At 30.4% G+C, this 19,954-nt stretch overlaps 1 protein-coding gene across 3 annotated transcripts in view; it reads right to left on the bottom strand.

Moving 5' to 3' along the window:
• LOC132748972 (uncharacterized) overlaps positions 1–19,954 on the bottom strand; it is a 42,065-nt gene that overhangs the window by 20,368 nt on the left and 1,743 nt on the right. The window contains exon 1 of one of the 3 annotated variants that reach the window (XM_060738638.1): positions 16,741–17,274. The exons of 1 other annotated variant lie outside the window; for it this stretch is intronic. In XM_060738638.1, coding sequence (XP_060594621.1) covers positions 16,741–16,989 — 249 coding nt within the window. In that variant the 5' untranslated portion in view covers positions 16,990–17,274. Of the gene's footprint in view, positions 1–6,979; positions 7,321–16,740; positions 17,275–19,954 lie in introns of those variants that run through there. One more of the 3 variants, XM_060738634.1, reaches the window with a different exon arrangement.

Genomic DNA, 19,954 nt, shown 5'->3' with positions numbered 1-19,954 from the left:
GCAACAGCAAAATACTTCAACAGCTTTAAATGATTCAGAAAGTTACGGAAGCGTCCTGGTGCCAATTTAACATGTTCTATAAAAAGATAACTCCTACGTAGGAAGTCCTACGTAGGAGTTTAAAAGTCCTACGTAGGATTTTATAAGTGTTTTTCTACGTAGGAGTTATAAAGTCCTACGTAGGAGTTATAAACTCATAATAAGGCTTTTATATCTCCTACGTAGGAGTTAAAAAGTCCTAAGTAGGAGTTTAAAAGTCCTACGTAGGAGTTATAAACTCCTAATTAGGCTTTTTTATCTCCTACGTAGGAATTACAAAGTCCTACGTAGGAGTTATAAACTCCTCATTAGGCTTTTATATCTTCTACGTAGGAGTTATAAACTCCTACGTAGGACTTATAACTTAGGATTTACAAACTCCTAATTAGGCTTTTCTATCTCCTACGTAGGAGTTTTCAATTTTTATAGAACATGTTAAATTTGCACCAGGACGCTTCCGTAGAAAGTTGCTCTTAAGCCACCGTTTAAACGTTTTACATTTTTAAGTTTGCTTTTTCTGTTTCTTTGGCATATCATCGTTTATTATAAACTTAAAAATGAAATATTGAGAAATATTTATCGAATAAAATGCGTATTTTCATTTTCCTTTTTTTCTCTGTTAAAACTGCAGTGAAACTTATTTTCCGTATTTTCTCTGGTGTCTATGCACAATACAAAAATTAAGGGGAAGTCTTTCAAAAAAGAGAAATCTATATATAATAAACAGAAAATTCAATTTTTTTTTCTAGAAACACAGGATCTATTTCCATCTTGTGGTATGAAAATTATCATATTTTACTTGTGACTACCGCCACTCATGAAGTATTTATATTTTGTTTATTTGCTTGTTTTGTTTGTGCTTACATGTAGCATTGTTGTGATTGTCACTGAATAACTACGGAAAAGATACGAACCGCGTAATACTCTAGATTTCAATCTTTTCTTGACGTTTAAACCAGAACCAAGCGGGATTGAGGCAAAAATATTCAACACCGACCATGTGTTCACCTTAAAATTTCTCATTGATAAACTTAAAGCAAAGAAAAAATAAACTGTTTTGTTCATTTCTTGATTTTTCAGCCGCTTTTGATAAAATATGGCGGAAAGGACTCTGTGGGAAATTACTTACAATGGGCATTCAATGCATTGATATTGAAAAATAAAATGACAACAATGTCCTTTCATATTCAAAATTGTTTGTAGACGACACTGTCATTATTAACGAAAACGAACTTAACTCTATTACTTAGAATGGAAAATGACCGTGAATATTTCTAAAACTAAGATAATGTTTTTGAAACTAATATAAATAAACTAATATCAATAAACAAGAAAAGGTTTGAATGCTAAAATAGTTAAAAATAATAAATATTAAGGTGTTCTCTTTTCTTCCTCGGATAGTTCATGTAGTTTTCTAAATGCTCGTAAACTGTTTGCAGGCCCCAGGCAAATAAAGCTATGCACTTTCTGTATACACGAATTTACAATTTCAATTTGCCACTTGATATTCAATTAAAACTATTCGATCAAACTATGCTTCCAATATTAACAAATACATGATATTGACAATTTGTTCTCTATTTTTAGGAATGCCCCACTGGATTGCTCTGCCAGCTTTGCATTACAGAAGGGCATTTTACACTATATTTAAGAATACCCAGCTAAGCTTGCTTAGCCAGATGAGCATTACAGAAGAGCATGTTACACTATATTTAGGAATACTCTACTAGATTTCTCTTCCAGCTAAGCATTGCAGCATAGCATTTCTTGCACTATATTTAGGAATGCCCTATTTGATTGCTCTACCAGCTCAGCATTGTAACATTATATGCCTGAAACCGTTCAATAAAAAGTCATGTTGTGTGTAAGTCATATGAACTCTCTATCACATTTTTTCGAATGTTCGAGATAACTTCTCTGATAATTTTTCCATGTTTTTGAATGATATAGAAATGCATCTACAGCAAAGTAGCAGTGCAGGTATTACTCTGAACCTATCGTCTATGTATTTATTACTGTTTTCAGACGATGTTGTACAAATGTATTGTTTTCTGAAACAAAGAACTCACTTGAAAGAAATCGACGTTGTTATGTAATTTGCAATTCAAATGATATATAATATATAGGCTATCTAAAAGTGGTGTATCATTTGAATCATATCTAAACAATAACATCTATACCAATTAATCTAAGGTTCACTCTTTTCCATTTTAGGACCGGAAATCATAAATTACCTGATCTTCCATATCAAGCCCGTAAATGCAATTGTTGTATATCAAATGAAGTCGGTGATGAATTTCACTATATGTTAGTTTCTGTTATCAAAGAAAACGATACATCCAAACTTACTATTTCAGAAGACCAAACGTGTTGAAATTTTAGGAATTATTATTTACAGAAAATTTTTAATAAATAAATGAAAATAATATTAAATGACTAAAGCCAATATAGCTTATTTCACTCTGGACAGTCGGAAGTGACATTTATTTTTTTAATCTATGTTGTAATTATGTTTTTATATATTTATTTTGTTGATTTGTCCAATTTAAGCTACAATGTATTTAGATAATGAAACAAGACTACTGTTACTCTAAACATGCTTACATGTTAGGTTTATATTATGCCTAGTTGGCCTCATTTGAAATACCAGTTCCGCATTGATTTCAATTCATCTTTTTACTTAATACAGGTATATTAACGTAACTGTAATATTGTTGCTTTTGAACTTGGGTATATACAAGCGTAGCTAATTCTTATACACACCAATATTGTTTGATATTGCTGATGGTCCATTTATATCTTGTTACTTAAAAAACCAAGAAAGGAATATTTTTTTTCTTAACATGAGTTTTCTAACGTTTAAAAATGGGTTTAGAGCCTGTAAGGTGCATTCTTCTGAAAAATTAACGCTGAAAATATAATGATTTGTCACAAAGGTAGCAAATTGTAGATAAAGTAGTATTTGGACTTCTTTTCAAAATATTAATTAAAATCACTTTAATTGTACCAACAAATGCAGCACAGGGTTAAAGAATTTGACCAATGAGTAACAATATATATGAGTATTATATAATGTATATTTATATATCGTGACCCCGCCTGTTTATATAATCGTGATCAGACCCAGAAATAATTCATAAATCTTGTCTTATCTGCCACACTGTAAAGCTATTTATCTTTAGAGGAGTTTGTTTCCTTTTGGCTGATAAATAATTTAGGGTATGATAAAGTTATTTATGACTATATCATTGTGTTTAATCCTACCAGTAAATACTGTGTATTATCATGTCAAAGTTAAATAAAAGTCAAAATGTTAAGTGTGATAATGTATACTCCTATTCCCAAAACAACAATCAAATATGTCGTGGGACATTATCAGCAATGACTTTTTCATTCTTTTTATACTTAAAAAATCAAAGGAAAGACCAACAATTCAAGTTGAATTAAATTCCTTATTTGAGCATTGAACTAAAGTACGGTCTCCGCCTTCTCGTATCAGACAAAATTTACTACACGAGATTAGCACGACAGCTAACAAAACTTTTAATATAAAATTGGGAGGTGAACCCTCGTAAATTTTGTGGGAAAATTCTAAAAGTAATCCCTACTCGTGTCGGTATTTCATCGTAATATTTTAAGAAACTGAATATATTTTCTTCGACTAAAATATATAAACACCTACATAGAAATTACCGACTTTGTGAGAAGCCGCTTTGATATTTAGTTTATATTTCCCAAATGATTCATTACATTAATTCCCGCATTCTGTTCTAACAATGTCATCTTCTGAATCAATTTGGAAAAGGTAACACTATACATACAATTGGTAACAAGCGAGGAGAGAACTCGGCCGCTTGTGATCCCTACTGCACCATCGCAGATATAATCTGATTTACAGCAAATATAATATTATTTTCGACTAAATACCTTCTAATTCAAAACAAATATCATCTGATTTACAAAAAAAATCATTATCTGATTTACAATCTAATTAATGGTAAATACGAATTAATCATATTATTTTCAACAACATACTAACCAATTTCAAGAAAATTCTATCTGATTTACAGAAAATATGATCTGTTCTGAAGCTAGGATGATCTGATGTTAAGAAATTTTAATCTGATTTACAAGGAAAAATAATATGAACTTAAGAAATAACTTTTTTTTGTGTAACGAAAATCCGATTTTATAATATTATTAAGAAAATACGATCTTACTTGATAAGGAAATAACTTTTTTTTACATCCCGAATGCGATTTATGCAAATACGAAATTTGATACAGAAAACACACTCTGATATTATTAATGGAGAAAATATAAAAGTAAATTACAATATGATATACAAGATATAATTTAGAAAATACGATATATAAATTATAAAAAAAAACTATTAATTTTCATGTAGTAGATCAGACAATGTCGCGATGCTCAGCACAGATAACACGTGTGACAGATAACAAGCGTGTGACATAGAACATTGCTTTAAAATATTATACAGTATATACTGGTCTAGTGCAGTTATCAGTGTGACATTTATGACAAATTTGTAGTTGTAATATGTTTAATGGCAGCAAATCAACGATATATTTACATTTAGCTATGAACAATATTATAATTAAATGCTAATTAATATTCTATTCAATACATCACAATTGTACACGTATATTATCCGATCTGATATTAATCTTGTACACGAATACAAGAATAGTTGTGTTTGTGGTTTACGCTAATTATGTAAATTGTAGATTGGTTACTTGATTAAAGCCCAATTTTCTAAAAATCAAATTGATTTATGTTCCATTGGTTAGTTTCATTTAAAGTGAAATAAAGTTTTTTTTTCCAAAGATTTTTGCCTACGATTATTATGGGCTTTGTTGTTTATTGATCGTACATTATTTCTCAACACGTCACTTTAATAAGAATCTGAGCAAGAATAAGTTGTTGTTTTTTGTGTGTATTTTTTTGTACTTAGCTCAAATAACTTACTAAACATTTCTATTGAACTTGATTCTTGATAAACCCATCCTTGGTTAACTCTCTAATGTAGTCTAATTTGTAAACAGTAAGTATATGAAAAATTATATTATTATTTCCTATGATTGTATCTTTGAATGGTATGCTACTTCCTTTGACCTTTACTGATCTATTTGTATCAACTAAATAGAACAACAACAAAACCAAAATTCTGGATATATAGTATATATTGTATCGAGCACTTGGGTAAAGATTTTACAATCCATTACAATCCAACAAACATATATATAAACATATACCAGTATACTAGTAAATCTATTAATAAATGCATCCATCACTTTCATAAATGATACAGTATCAATTCAAACAACTAATACCAATATATATAAAACCGTAAACATGTAGGCATTCGTATTGTTACTAGTAAACATATTTCCCCCGAACTTTTGTTAATCAACAAGTTAAATCCATGTTAAAAATTAATGCGACTGTAAAGTATCGATACCCAAAGCTGAATGACTTTCAATTACAATTCATAATGCACAGTAACTCGTGCATACGTAATTGAACAAAACAACTTCTGATTGGTACATTCAAAAGATCTATCCAATCCAAAGGAAATTATTTACCGCCTAATTCGCTTCACTTAACCGGCGGAAAATATATATTCTATTTATTTTTTCATCCATTTCACATTTTGAAAGTCTGGTGCAAAATGAAGCTTATTTATATGACGTGGAATGAAGTAAATCTTCATCCGTTATTTAATTGAGTTAAAGCCGAAGAAACCCTTACTTTAACGTTTTCTGGCTATTTACCCAAAACTGTAAGTAAGACGCTACAAAACTGCCGCAAATGTTCCGTGAAATGTGTCTAAAAAATTTAACACTAATTAATAAATAAATAAATAAATGAAAGGATAAACAACAAACAAAAACAACATTTATCTCCGATAACATAGCCAAGATAAGGAATGTAAGCACATGATTTTGGTGACAAAACTGGCACAATCAGAGGAAATGAGGATATATAAGACCTGCTGTCTGCCGGCAAAAATGACACAATATGCTATTAATATATTGTCTAGAATTTCCATATAAACTTTTTAAAACATGATTTAATCGCAGTTTAAACCTACCCTTCTAAAACGATGCCTTTATATGGGAGTACACACTTTTTGTTTGTTTGTTTGGTTTGTGTTATGGACGACCAACACAATTTAGATCATACGGCGCTGGAATATGAAAGATGATTTTGGCTAACCTTGGGTGTTACCAAATTAAAGTAACATCTGGGTCAACACCACCTTCCCTGCTATATATTCTCCAGAAATTTGAACCTATTTAGTCGCCTCTTACGATCAAGCAGGGATAAACGGTGGCTGCAGTTCTGATGCCTCAACACTTAAGGCAACCAATGTTTAATAAGATGCTGACATTGAGTAGATTAAAAAGGATTATTGATTTAAAAAGAAAATTGACATCACCCTAAACGAATTCGTTTTTATCCTGATTTTTTTTTTTGATGTGCAGTAAAACATTGTAAACCTAAGGCCATTGTACCAAACTGATTACAGATTTAAACTGGGAACGTAATATGGAATTTATAGAGAATGTTTAAGATTATAACGATAACCAAGATGCTGACGACACCGATGACGACGTTGATGGTGATTATGAGCTATAAACATTGTTAACCTTAACACTCAACTACCAAACTGACGAAAGAGGAACCGCTGGAGGGAAACATTCTGATGGAGACAAATATTTTATGTGTAGCTAAAATGTGTTGCCGTTGAGTGGTTGAGTGGTTGTGGACTCTTGCTGTTAGAAGAACTAATCAAATCTGTTCCTGTAATGTCTAAATGACTACACTGCAAAGGATGTGTATAATATGCGTTTACTTGCTATTTACGACTCAGCGATACGCTCTTAGGGCCACTTAACAAGCTCAGTTATCTTACCTCGCATTCCATTTGACCAATTTTCTGTCTCTTTAAATTGAGTGCACGTGATATATTGTTTCTCTGCTGGATCAATAGAGCAATCGTTTGGTGAACGTCTCCATTCGGGGGAATCGGTCGTACCTCTAGCTTCATGTCATTGTTTACGTTTCTTTCTGCAAAATTTATGACGTCACCTTGATGAAAAAACATGACGTAAACAAATAATCCAACCGCAATGACTAAAATAACCGAACTGATATAGTTTTGAAAGCATCCCATTCTGCCTTTGTCGAACCGCATATGGATGGCTTATTGAATTAGTCCTTCAAAATGTCTAGTGAATGTTTTATCTTAACACAACTTTAAATGATATTGTTAACCACATAAGTCCTTCTTTAGTATGAGCGTGTCTTCTTCAGATAGATAAACCTAAGACTGAACTTGCTAGCATAGAAATGAAATATGACACTTTTCACATCACTTTGGCTTTGATTGTTATCCTTCAATCACCTTTGTGTTGCAAGTTTCCCTATATGGCATCTTTATCTACACATGTCATGAAGTGTAAATGTTATCTATAATTCTTAGTGTATTAATGTCAATCTTACTTAAATGTTACGAGGAAATTTTTAAGAAAGTACTAAATACGGAACATAATTGTTTTACCTGTTTCAATATAATTAAACATTTTTATGTACAATCTATATTATATTTGTACAAATGCGTTACTTTGGCTTATATAAGTCATGTTCTGGAAGAAGAAGAAAAACTCCTTTCTTACATATTATATGTACGATTAAAGTCACGTGGTAGAATAAGCCTTATACCGTAAGGTTATTTATTTTATACAGCTCCGAACTATACATTGCAGTCTCATCAGGCACTATACTTTTGAGTGGTGAACTTAAAATATCCATCTTGTCATCCCAAATTGATAGTGGACAGTTTCAAAATGGAAACTTTAAGAGGTTATATGTTTCAACCTTAATCTTACAAATAGATCTCACCGTTAATTATATAGGATAAACAACAAAATATAAGTTTAGGTACATTCAAACGTGTAGTGTAAATAATGAAGCCAATGCTTTTTACTTCACTGCATTAATAAAGAACATGTAAGAGGCGTAATTCATATTTGTATGACTATATCTATACATCACAGTTATTTCCCTTTCAACACGATCCGCTGTATTATATTTGTATAATTTTAGCGAATATAGAATATGTCAAATAAAAACAAAATCATGTCTCATAACGAACACTTCGTTACGGGTGCGAACAATATGTTCAGAAATACTTCAAAAACAATAAAGTTCATTTTATTCTAAAAAAAAAATCAAATAAAATATACTTTAATTATTTTAAAGCTTACATAGAGTACTATTACAGTAACTAATATGACTGCATTGTTAATTATCAACATTTAAACTGAGAAATCATAAGCTTTATTATTATGCAACCTTTCAAAAACGATTAAATGGCTCCGCTCAAGATTTTGACATGATATTTTGTACATATTTCATCGCGGTTTTTACACCATTTATGAAGTTTTGAGATCATTCACTTACTCCAGTATTTCAAATCGTTATTTTTATTGATTGATTAAACACGTTTTTGAAGAAATACTGTAAGCTCAAATCGGATAAAAAATTGCACCTAATACTGGTTTTTAATTTAATTCTGAATATATTTCTTTACACTGTTTTATTCCTATTTCTCCGTTCTGAGTGTTACAATTGATTAAGTATGTAAGATTTTGAAAATTTATGTTGTTAGGTTTTTGAACCTCAGTGGAGTTTCTTTAGATCTGTATATCTTGTTTTAATATCAATTCTAACACTCACGTGATTTTGTCACTATAGACAAAGAAGGAAAAAAACTGGTGTTAAACTGCCAATAAACACCGGTTAAGGACTACTTTTATATGCGCTGTTATGTTTTCACCCTCGATTGCATAGTTTACAAAGCATTTTAAAGCAACAATAAAAAACATTTTTATTTATATTTTCAGTTCGTATAATGTTTTCTTTTCATACAATACCGAAATAATATCTCACATACACTAACGCCTCATATAAGATCCATATCAGTTAATAAATATTTTGACAAAATGGCGCCAATCCGCAAGCAGCGTAATGACGTCATCCTAAGTAAACAACTCATTCATAAACAAGCTGACGTTATTTCATACAGACAAGAATGATAATTGGGCACTGATGTAAACACAATACGACGTAAGTTTTTATTGTTGAAAACTTGATAAAATAACGCTTTTTTTCTTATTATTTCTTTTGTTTAATAATTTCTATATCTTCGCAACAGTAGGGTGCGAAAATCGAACAGCGTTATACGAAAATCGGCACCGGAAGTTATTTCCGCTTGAAAATAACATTAGTGATTTCCTTATTTCATCGTGTTAGAATCGAAATAACATCGGCCTGAGAGGTGTATATCGGCTGTTTAACACCGGTATTGTCGTTTTGATGCTACAAAATTAACCACTCAGGCCTACGGCCTTCGTGGTCAATTCCTACGCATCAAAACTCCAAACCGGTGTTAAATAGCCGATATACACCTCTCAGGCCGATGTTATTTCTTATATATATTTCTTTTCAAATTAATGTTAGAAGGATTTTCATTTTTCAGAGATATATAATACATGTTAACTCACAGACCAATCACTTTTACAATCTAATATATTGATAGCGGAACGGGTACTAACATTTATAGCCAAATGAATTGAACTCGTTTATTGATTGTCTTATTTAGAGGTCATCCGAATAAAGTTTTAAAAAGACACCTTCCACATTTCTAAATCAATAACTTCCACTAAGATTGTGAGGGTCGTAGAAAACTGATCTTAATCAAATCAGTAATAACAATCATTTTTTGAAGTACATGTATATTGATTGACGATTCAGTGATTTAAAAGTTGAAACAAATTAATAGATGATAAGGTATTCTTATAAAGGTCAAAAAAGGCGTTTGTACCCACTGTGTTCTATATAAATCAGAAAACCTATTGATATGGAAAAGTAATTTACGGCTATAATGATAGTTTAGATGGTGTGAAGACTGAAGAATTTTAACGATTTTCTCAAAAGTGATCGCGACATTGTCTATCGAAAAATCAATATAAACCAATGAAGAACATGGCCTTTAATGTTTGTTTTAATAATAAATTGTTCATCTTGGACCACATTTTTGCAACAAAAAAGAAAAGAAAATTTGACATGAACACCTAATCCCTCCTACTTTCCTATCTGAAATACATTCTCCTGCCCCTGACTCATTGTCGCTTATAGAAAGAAAACGAATTATAACTCACACAGTATGCATTATGCCCTTTTAGTTTATGTTTTTATCTTTCACTATTACCATTTTACATAGTTATACTAATACTCATGTATGAAGGCTATTGAATAGCCGAAACGTAGGTCTTTAATAAAATTATAGAAACCTGACCCACTTTGTTTCGTGTGTTTCACTTTCCTTATTCTTTCTATTAATATTCATGTAAAAAGAATCAATTAAAAGCATAGCAAATATGTTTTGACTAAATCGTTGTTAAGAAAATATTTATAAGGTTCAACAAATGTCTAGTAATTTGGCAATTCATATCAACTGAAATATCATACAGTTGTTCAACTTTTACATCACCGACCACTTGTCGTTTTAGAAGAAAAACATAAAAAAACTGTGAACCTTATTCAGTAAATATGCGAAATCCACTCGTTAAATATAGTCATAGTGTTTTATCATTTCATTTTTCAGTTCACCATTTTAAAAGCATGTGACCTTCATTCCAGATGTGCACATTCCAGATCATTCTACAAAATCTGAAAACATTTATTCCTTACTCAATCAACTTTGTTGTGATAATTACATCCTTAAACAATTTCATGTAATTCCAAACTAACAAGTGCGGTCAAACTAGACCAACCCAACAACATTTTTATATTTATTTTTGTATTGCTTGTATTGCACGTGTGTGATTACCATTGCAAGTTTTTAAGAGTCATATAAAGTAAGATAGATTCAGTTTTTGGATGTATTTCTTTTCACTTGACAAAAAAATAATTAATATGCTCTTTTTTATAATACTGATTCTTTTAAAATATCAATTTACTAGATAAATTCCAAACCATACAAAACAAATATTGTTATATCAAAATTGATAAGAACGATACATTGTAATTGCAAGCTTAGGAAGAACATATTTTTCAGAGTTCTTATTGCTTCTTTAAATTTGTTTGTAAAATCAAGCAAATAATTGAGAAAATATGAAAGTTTAAAATCATTAGATTGTCTAATAATGCGACTGCGTTCACCTGAATGTAATATTAAGGACACGTCAGATGCCTAATTAAAACCGTTTGAAATAACTCACAAGGACTTCTTTGCAATTATCTTCAATTCCTTTGAAGTGAATTCACTTGTATAAAATGACGAGTTATCAATCAGTTAATTTCAAAAGTAAAATCATGGTGGTTTCTGACGGTTTGATGACAAAAACATTTGAAAGACAATTTTCATGACAATTTAAATAATTATAAAATCAAGCCAATCAGTATACTTTAATAACGTTTTATTTACGTAAGTTAGATGCAAGAACAAATATATGCCGTTTTATACAATGATGTAAGTCTCAATGAATATTTTATAATGTTATTGTATTATAATTATATTAAACAAAGTTTAAGTTTAATATAAATCTTATCAGCTACACGTTGTTAACACGTACATATGATGCCAACAAGATTTACTAACTACTTGTTTGTTATTTGTTTATACTATTTTTTTGCCATATATTATCGCACGCTTTAAAAAATGAATTACTTCACGTTTCAATTCACTATATTCTAATATTTTATCATTAAACGATAAATGCTCTGAATACATGTATATGACTAGTTCGACTTTTATGTTGTTTTTTTTTTCATCTGAGTATTTACAAATTATGAGTGTACAAGTGAAAGTCAGTCTGATTGTACATTTCACCATGATAATTGTTTTCAATTTATAAATTATTGCGTCATGTTTCGCATGATAATTAAAAATGAGCATGACTCACTCATATTCCTGTTACAGATCATTTTTACATGTATGATAATCGGGAATGTTTGAGCGAGAAGACGAGTAGGGTACTTTTTTATTATTGTTTTTCATATTATTTGCTCTCAACATTTGTCACTTTCAAGTTTTTGTTACTCTTGCTATTATAATGAACAATCTTTTTCTGTCCATCACTGTTGAAAAGGAAATTCTAATTAAAACTGTGAAGTCATGTCATTTAATGAAAATGAAAAAAAATATATAGCAAATTTATCTCATCAGACAAAAAACCGACAGACAATTATAATACTTAAAATAACATTAGCTATTGAATCTTCGATTGATTATTTTGCAAGTCGACGACTTGCATTTTAGTAAGTTAGATTCAATTATCGAAAAATCTCTATATTCCATCAAAAGGTGTAGTACTCTTTTTTTATAATTTATTAGGTAGTGCATTCCTCTTTTTTTGCGTCAATCTGCACCTTACGGTACACATTAATGGGCATACAATATTGCATATGCCACAATTATGACTAATATACTAATTTCTATATATATTTAACAACCCTTGTGTGTGGCTTAATTTCTTGTCATTCTTGAAAATAATATATGAGGAATGATTAAGCCGTATGTAATAACAGTATTTCATAGCCATTCCCTAGAAATGTGTAGAAAATATGTTAAATCTGCCATGAAAAAAGTACAATACAAAACACTCTCCCCCTGTGACGTTCATGAAAAGCTTTGCAAAATAAGTTAAGTCAATCGTGAAAAAGTGCACTACAAAAATGTCTCCTACATTATTGATGAGGCACAATGATATACAAGTAAGTCGTTTTGTCTGTCTTAAAATAGAACAATACTTTAGCACTCCTATCTGATTTGCATACATGTTAAAATAAGTATTCTTTTAGTATTGATGAAAATGACTAATAGCCATTAGTGAGTAGTTTAATTTTCTTATGATTTATGAGAATAACAAGTTCAATGACATTATGTCCTTTACATCAAAAACAAATTCTATTGATTCATTTTTATAATTATTGTTTACAAGTTTTGTTTTGCTCTAATTTTAAAAAAGAAGACGGCATATACTTAGTTTCATTTCAGTTCGTTTGAAACGCAACCATTTTGTCTTATTGATTGTGTGCATACCGTAATAATCATGTTTGTATTAATGAGAATAAGTTAATGACTAAAATCTAAATGAAAAGACAAAGAACGAAATGGACAATTATAAAATAGATGACATGACATTTAAGATTGTATGTAAGGTAGATGAAGAATGTAAACAATTTTCTAAATGCATGATGTGTAAAGAGTAGCAAAATAGCTTGTATTGTTACAGAACTCGACATTGTGGTTGTTCCACAGCGTGTCCTAGTAAAGCTCCATAGCGTTACGGCGACTAGGTGACCTTTTCGTAGTAATGGTATATAGGAAAAAAAATCAATTTTTTTTTTCTTAAACTCAACCCAAAATAGTTATTTTGATGTTTTTTTTTTTCAAAATTTTTTTTTTTTCAATTTTTCTTTTTACTTCATTTTTTTATATGGGCACCAAGACTGGACGAGCACCTGTGCTTCACATGCTGATCAACGTTTCATGACTCTAGGTCCATTACTTTTTGAGCTACGTGCGACACAAAAAGGGAACGAACGGACGGACGGAAGAACGGACAAGGGTAAATCTAAATGCCCCCCCCATAGTTGGGACAAAAATCAAAAGGTCTAGAACAATCAATCAACCAACAAACTAATTAAATCAGTAAATTCAAATCAGACTAAATAGTGACATAAACATGTGTGGCATTTAAAGCGACACGGTCTGTCCGTTTGTAAGACCCTGGTCTGCCATACAATGTTTGTCTAATATATTGAGCATTGTAGTCTTAATGCGAGATTAAGTTATCGGTAAATGTCACATAAAGTTGTATAACATTGTTATAGCCCCTGGATTTTTCGTAGATAAGGTACGGGATGATTCAATATTATTCATCACTTTTTAATGTAGAACTAAATATCTCGACCCCATCTAGGATCAATTTTATATGATTATGATTGTGTTACAATGTACGCAGCTAAATATTGTCTTATTTCATTTCAAGTCCACTATCTAATTAGCGTTAAATATTGTCTTATTTCATTTCAAGTCCACTATCTAATTAGCGTTAAATATTGTCTTTTTTCATTTCAAGTCCACTATTTAATTAGCGTTAAATATTGTCTTATTTCATTTCAAGTACAGTATTTAATTAGCGTTAAATATTGTCTTAAATATTTCATTTCAAGTCCAGTATTAAAAAAGCGTTTAATATTGTCTTATTTCATTTCAAGTCCAGTATTAAATTAGCGTTAAATATTGTCTTATTTCATTTCAAGTCCAGTATTAAATTAGCGTTAAATATTGTCTTATTTCATTTCAAGTCCAGTATTAAATTAGCGTTAAATATTGTCTTATTTCATTTCAAGTCCAGTATTAAATTAGCGTTAAATATTGTCTTATTTCATTTCAAGTCCATTATTAAATTAGCGTTAAATATTGTCTTATTTCATTTCAAGTCACTTCAGTCATTGTGACACTCGGTCTAATTTGATATCAAGTTTAGTATTGACTTCAAACATTGCCTTATTTTATATCAAGTCCAATATAGCATAACCATTATTCTTTGTCCTATTTCATTTTAAATGTAGTACTGAAATATTTTTTATAAGCATTGTCTAGTTTCATTTCAAGTAATTTGTTATCAAACTAACATTACCCATTGTTTAATTTAGTGTCAAGTCCAATATAGCAAAACCATTATTCATTGTTATAACTCATTTCAAGTCCAGTATTAAATTTAATTTGGTCGTTGCCTTTTCATTTCAAGTTCAGTATTAAAATAACATTAATCATTGTCTTACTTTATTTCATTTCAAGTCCAGTATTAAATTAACATTAATCATTGTCTTATTTAATTTCAAGTTCAGTATTAAATTAACATTAATCATTGTCTTACTTTATTTCATTTCAAGTCCAGTATTAAATTAACATTAATCATTGTCTTATTTAATTTCAAGTTCAGTATTAAAATAACATTAATCATTGTCTTACTTTATTTCATTTCAAGTCCAGTATTAAATTAACATTAATCATTGTCTTATTTAATTTCAAGTTCAGTATTAAATTAACATTAATCTCTGCCTTATTTCATTTCAAGTCCAGTATTGATTTAACATTAACCATTGCCTTTTTCGTATCAAGTCCAGTATGGAACTAACATTAATCATTGCCTTATTTCGTATCAAGTTTAGTACATGTATTGAATTAACATTAAATTTTTAAACACGTAATTTTGATTTAAATCCAGATCTTGATCATGATCCTTAATAAACATGGGTCATAAGAATATTTAGACGATTCACTCGATACAAATGAGTTAATTGGGGAATAAACTGTCATATTATTAGAGGATAAACTGTCATGTTAATGGGGACTAAACCGTCATGTAAGTGGGGGAATAAACCGCAATGTTCATGGGAGAATAAACCGTCATGTTAATAAGGAATGAAACGTCATGTTAATGGGGGAATAAACCGTCATGTTGTTGGGGGAATAAACCGTCATGTTAATAGGGGAATAAACCGTCATGTTTATTGGGGAATAAACCGTCATGTTAATTGGGGAATAAATCGTCATGTAAATTGGGTAATAAACCGTCATGTGAATGGGGGAATAAACTTTCATGTGAATGAGGGATTAAACCGTAATGTTAATGGGGAAATAAATCGTCATGTTAATGAGGAATGAAGCGTCATGCTAATGGGGGAATAAACCATCATGTGAATTGGGGAATTAACCGTCATGTTTTGGAGGAATAAACCCCCTTTTTCATTTTAAAGGGGAAAAAAAACCCCGTCATTTAAATTTGGGGGAAAAAACCGTAATGTTAAGGGAGAAAAAACCTTTTTTTTAATTTTTTGGGGCAAAAACCCTTTTCTTTTTTAATTGGGGAAATTTAAACGCCCTGTTAAGGGGGGAAAATTTTTAAGCTTTCATTTAAAGGGGGGAATTTAAACCCCAAACCCTTTTTTTTTTTTGGGGGGGAAAAAACCCCAAGGAGTGTGTTTATGTGGGAAAAAATTGCATTAAATGGGGAATAAAAATTTTAAAGTTACTGGGGGTTTTAAAAAACCTTTAGCAAGGGGGGGAATTTCCCCTTGTGTTTAAAGGGGAAATTTTGGGCGTCATATTAATTGGGGAATAAACCGCCATGTTAATGAATATTAAACCGTCATATTAATGAATAATAAACCGTCATGTTAATGAATGATAAACCACCATGTTCATACAGAATACACCGTAATGTTAATGAAAAATTAATCGTCATGTTAATGGGGGATAAAATGTCAAGTTAATATTTACTAAAGTTGAAAGCAGTTAAACAGTATCTCACTATTTACGAAAATGTGCAAGTCAAATAGCTGATACAATATATATAATACATCGGATATTAAGAATAGTAAAACACAATATAAACATAAGTAAATTTGTGCTGGAAGTGGCACTGGCAATGCTAAAGTACAATTGGGGTATATTATTATCAAGGACGGAGAGAGACCATGATTTATATTTTGAACACGTTTGAATACTGAGCCTTAACTTATTATATTCTCTCAGATGGTCAGATTGATCTAGTTTCTAAAACTGTCACTTATAAATGATACAAACCAACAGACCTCACATTCTAGTTGACCAATTTTTTGTTGTTTTTTGTTCAATGCCCTCGACACGTTATTCCTCTGCTGGACAAGACTTGCAATTGTCACATAAAGTTCATCATTACTTAACCCAGCAGACGATTTTTCTGATTTTGATTGACGAAGATATTTGTCATCTAGATCATTGTCAAAAAATAAACGTATGCCAAAAAGCATCACCACTGTTACTAATAATAGGACAATGACATGTGATTTGGTGAATCCCATCTTTGAAAAAAAATCCTTTATTTTGTAAAAAAAGCTTCAATAAACAACAAAATAGTCCATAAAAATTGGAGTTTTCTGCAACTTTTGATGAAATGTAGCTATGAAAACATCTTTTGGGATTAGATCCCTGTATTTTTAACGTATAAGTATAAGCACTGCATCAGTATTGTTTATCCTTTAAATGCTAACAAAACATTTATCAAACTATATTCAATATCGGACATATACTACGTCCGGTAATGCTATTTCCGTTTAGATATTAGATTATATATTATATATATATAGATGATAGGTCATTATAAAATAACATTTCCAAACTTTGATTTATATCCGTAATATTTGTATTATTTACTTATGACCAAACAAGAACGAACCCGTCAGTTGAACCTTAGATGTTCACTGTCATGATAACATTTACGCAATAGTATGAAATGGCTGTGTTGGTAAGGACGTTGATAACTGCAACCGTTATCAGTCTTGACCTGTTAATTTATTTTCAAATATTACTTCAATGATGACGCATTCGTAATGGACTGGATCGTAAAAACTCGGTTTATTTCGTCATTTTCCGTGCATAATGTACAAGAATCAATTAAAAAGAGTGTCTGGATGACCTGTTGTCAATGAATATCAGTATATTTCTTCTAATTGGAAGTTAGATTGATAAAGCCATGGTAGAAATAACGAAGCTAACTTTAAATTACATTAGTATAATTTCCTTTCGCTTCCTTCAGAATTTTCTTCGTCAAGTATTATGCAAAACCTATTTACATGCAAGTTCTTTCATAGATTTATCTCTGTTATTATGTAAATGTATGCGTTTAGGGAGACAAAGAACATTACAGTATGTATACAGATCATCAGGGCCAAGTTTTGATGACATTAGAATGTTTGGAGTTTTGCGAATAGTAAAATATTGTAAGTTTTTCTACTTTTGTCTAGTATTCACGCCGATTCTCATCCCGTCGTTTTAAAACTTGCTGTAGCTATAATGCTAATTACCTCATTATGAATAGAAATACTTTATGTATAGACATTAAACTTGTCATAATAACCTTCGATAAAATTCAGGGAAAAATATGAATAAATAAAATAATAATGAAATAAAACGGTTTACTTATTTTGCTGAAAAAAGTTTTAAACTTTTTTACTTGACCATTTTTTCCACCTATGACAATAGTTCTTAGAATAAGATATTAAAAGTATCAAATATATTTTTCAACTTCTTTAAACTTTCTATTTGAGGTCCTGCATTATAAATTTTCTCCCAAATTTCGCCTATACTTTTTGTTTTTTTTTAATCCACACTATAGTGTCATATTACGCATCAAGTATGCAGACATATAAAGTAATTTATATTCTCAAAAAAAATCCAAGAAATTAATTGGATAGATAGAAGACAAGTTATGAAACAGTTGAAATGGCCACGTGCTTTAAATTTGCTTTTGTGTTTTCGGCCTTTCACCTTTTTTGCAAACAACAATCAGCATGTCATAAATCAGTAACTATACAATAAATAAAAGTTTGTGTTGTCAATTTAAAATAAAAAGAATTAAATATTAGGAAATGCTGTCAGCGTTACGATTTTTATTCAAATTACTAATAAACCATTTCTTATAATTTGGCCTTGCATATTTCAAACCTAATCACTGTGCTTAGCCTTGACTGATTAGGCTACGTTAATTATATGACAGCTAAGCATACTTACATATACCGGACATAATGTATTACAATACACGATGTATCATGTACATATATACATGTTAACATGTACATACATGTTGAATGAATATGACTCAAAGGTCTAACGTTCTTAATTACATACTGTATGTACATCAGCTCGTCTCCAGATGGTAAAAAGAAAACCAAGTTGCATTAACATTTCAAGTAAACGCCAAATAGTGGCCGAGTTAGGCAAAATGTGAAAACCCATTACTGTTGACCTTTGAACTCAAGAAAGTAGTTGACAAAATCGTTAGTAAAATTTGCATAATCTCTTGCGCTACTAACTCAAAAGCTGACTTGAATAAAAAAAAAAGTTAATATGCATTTCTATTCAGCATGTGTCAAAATAGTAAAAATTTTTGTCATTAAAAGAAGTAAAAAGGAACACAATGAGGTATTGTGTCTGACAATAATTATATGTATAAACTCTAACATTGAGTACCCTTTCGGTACATCAGTAAATTCTATGCGCGAAACGATATAAATGTTAGCCATTAAGTTATTCAGAACAAAATAATGTTTTACAAACTTCATCCCTTATTTGAATAATAAGCGGTTTTGTGCATTTTCATAAAAATTATAATGTATTTTTAAAGCATACCCAGTTAAGAAAAACTGTTACATTTGTGATATTTTGCTTTCTAAACGGCGGCACAAATCAATTATAAAGCTTAAAAAATTCTTTCTTTTTTTGACTTACTGATAGGATTTTTGCTGCTAGTATAAACATATCCGTACCCCCATCCCCGAGTAAAGCAAGACATATTGCGTGCTTTAGAAGACGTCATTTTTCTCGGGGTATAATTTGTAAGTACAGTAGCCATAGCGTGACGAATTGAGGGTTGGTCAGTGCTCGAAATTTGACTTTTCCAAATTTTGAATTATATTTTTTGAGCTGACGTCGAAGTTTTAAACTCCAGCTTCAAAATTCCAGCCATGGGTTTACTTTAATGAATTTCGACCCTTCGAGCTTACTTCGAAATTAAAAAACTAGCTCGAACATTTGCTTTAAACTGCATTTCGATCTTCGATGTCATTGTTGATTATCAAAACAATATACTACTGATACTGTGGATTGACATCAAATTGCGAAGACGAAAAAAAAGTTTATGAGACCGCAATTAATAAGCGTTTGTCCCTTCCTCGAGATGAAAGAAGGAATATCATTTCCCAATAAAATGAATGATAATTTTGTAAAAACATATCGGTTTTTTTCTTTGTGCGTATGTTTTTTATTTAC

Source organism: Ruditapes philippinarum, unplaced genomic scaffold, assembly GCF_026571515.1.
Source record: "Ruditapes philippinarum isolate M1 unplaced genomic scaffold, ASM2657151v2 ctg14412_1_1_1_1, whole genome shotgun sequence".
In the NCBI taxonomy this organism is placed as follows: Eukaryota; Metazoa; Mollusca; class Bivalvia; order Venerida; family Veneridae; genus Ruditapes; species Ruditapes philippinarum.
This window is presented reverse-complemented; position numbering and strand designations above follow the sequence as displayed.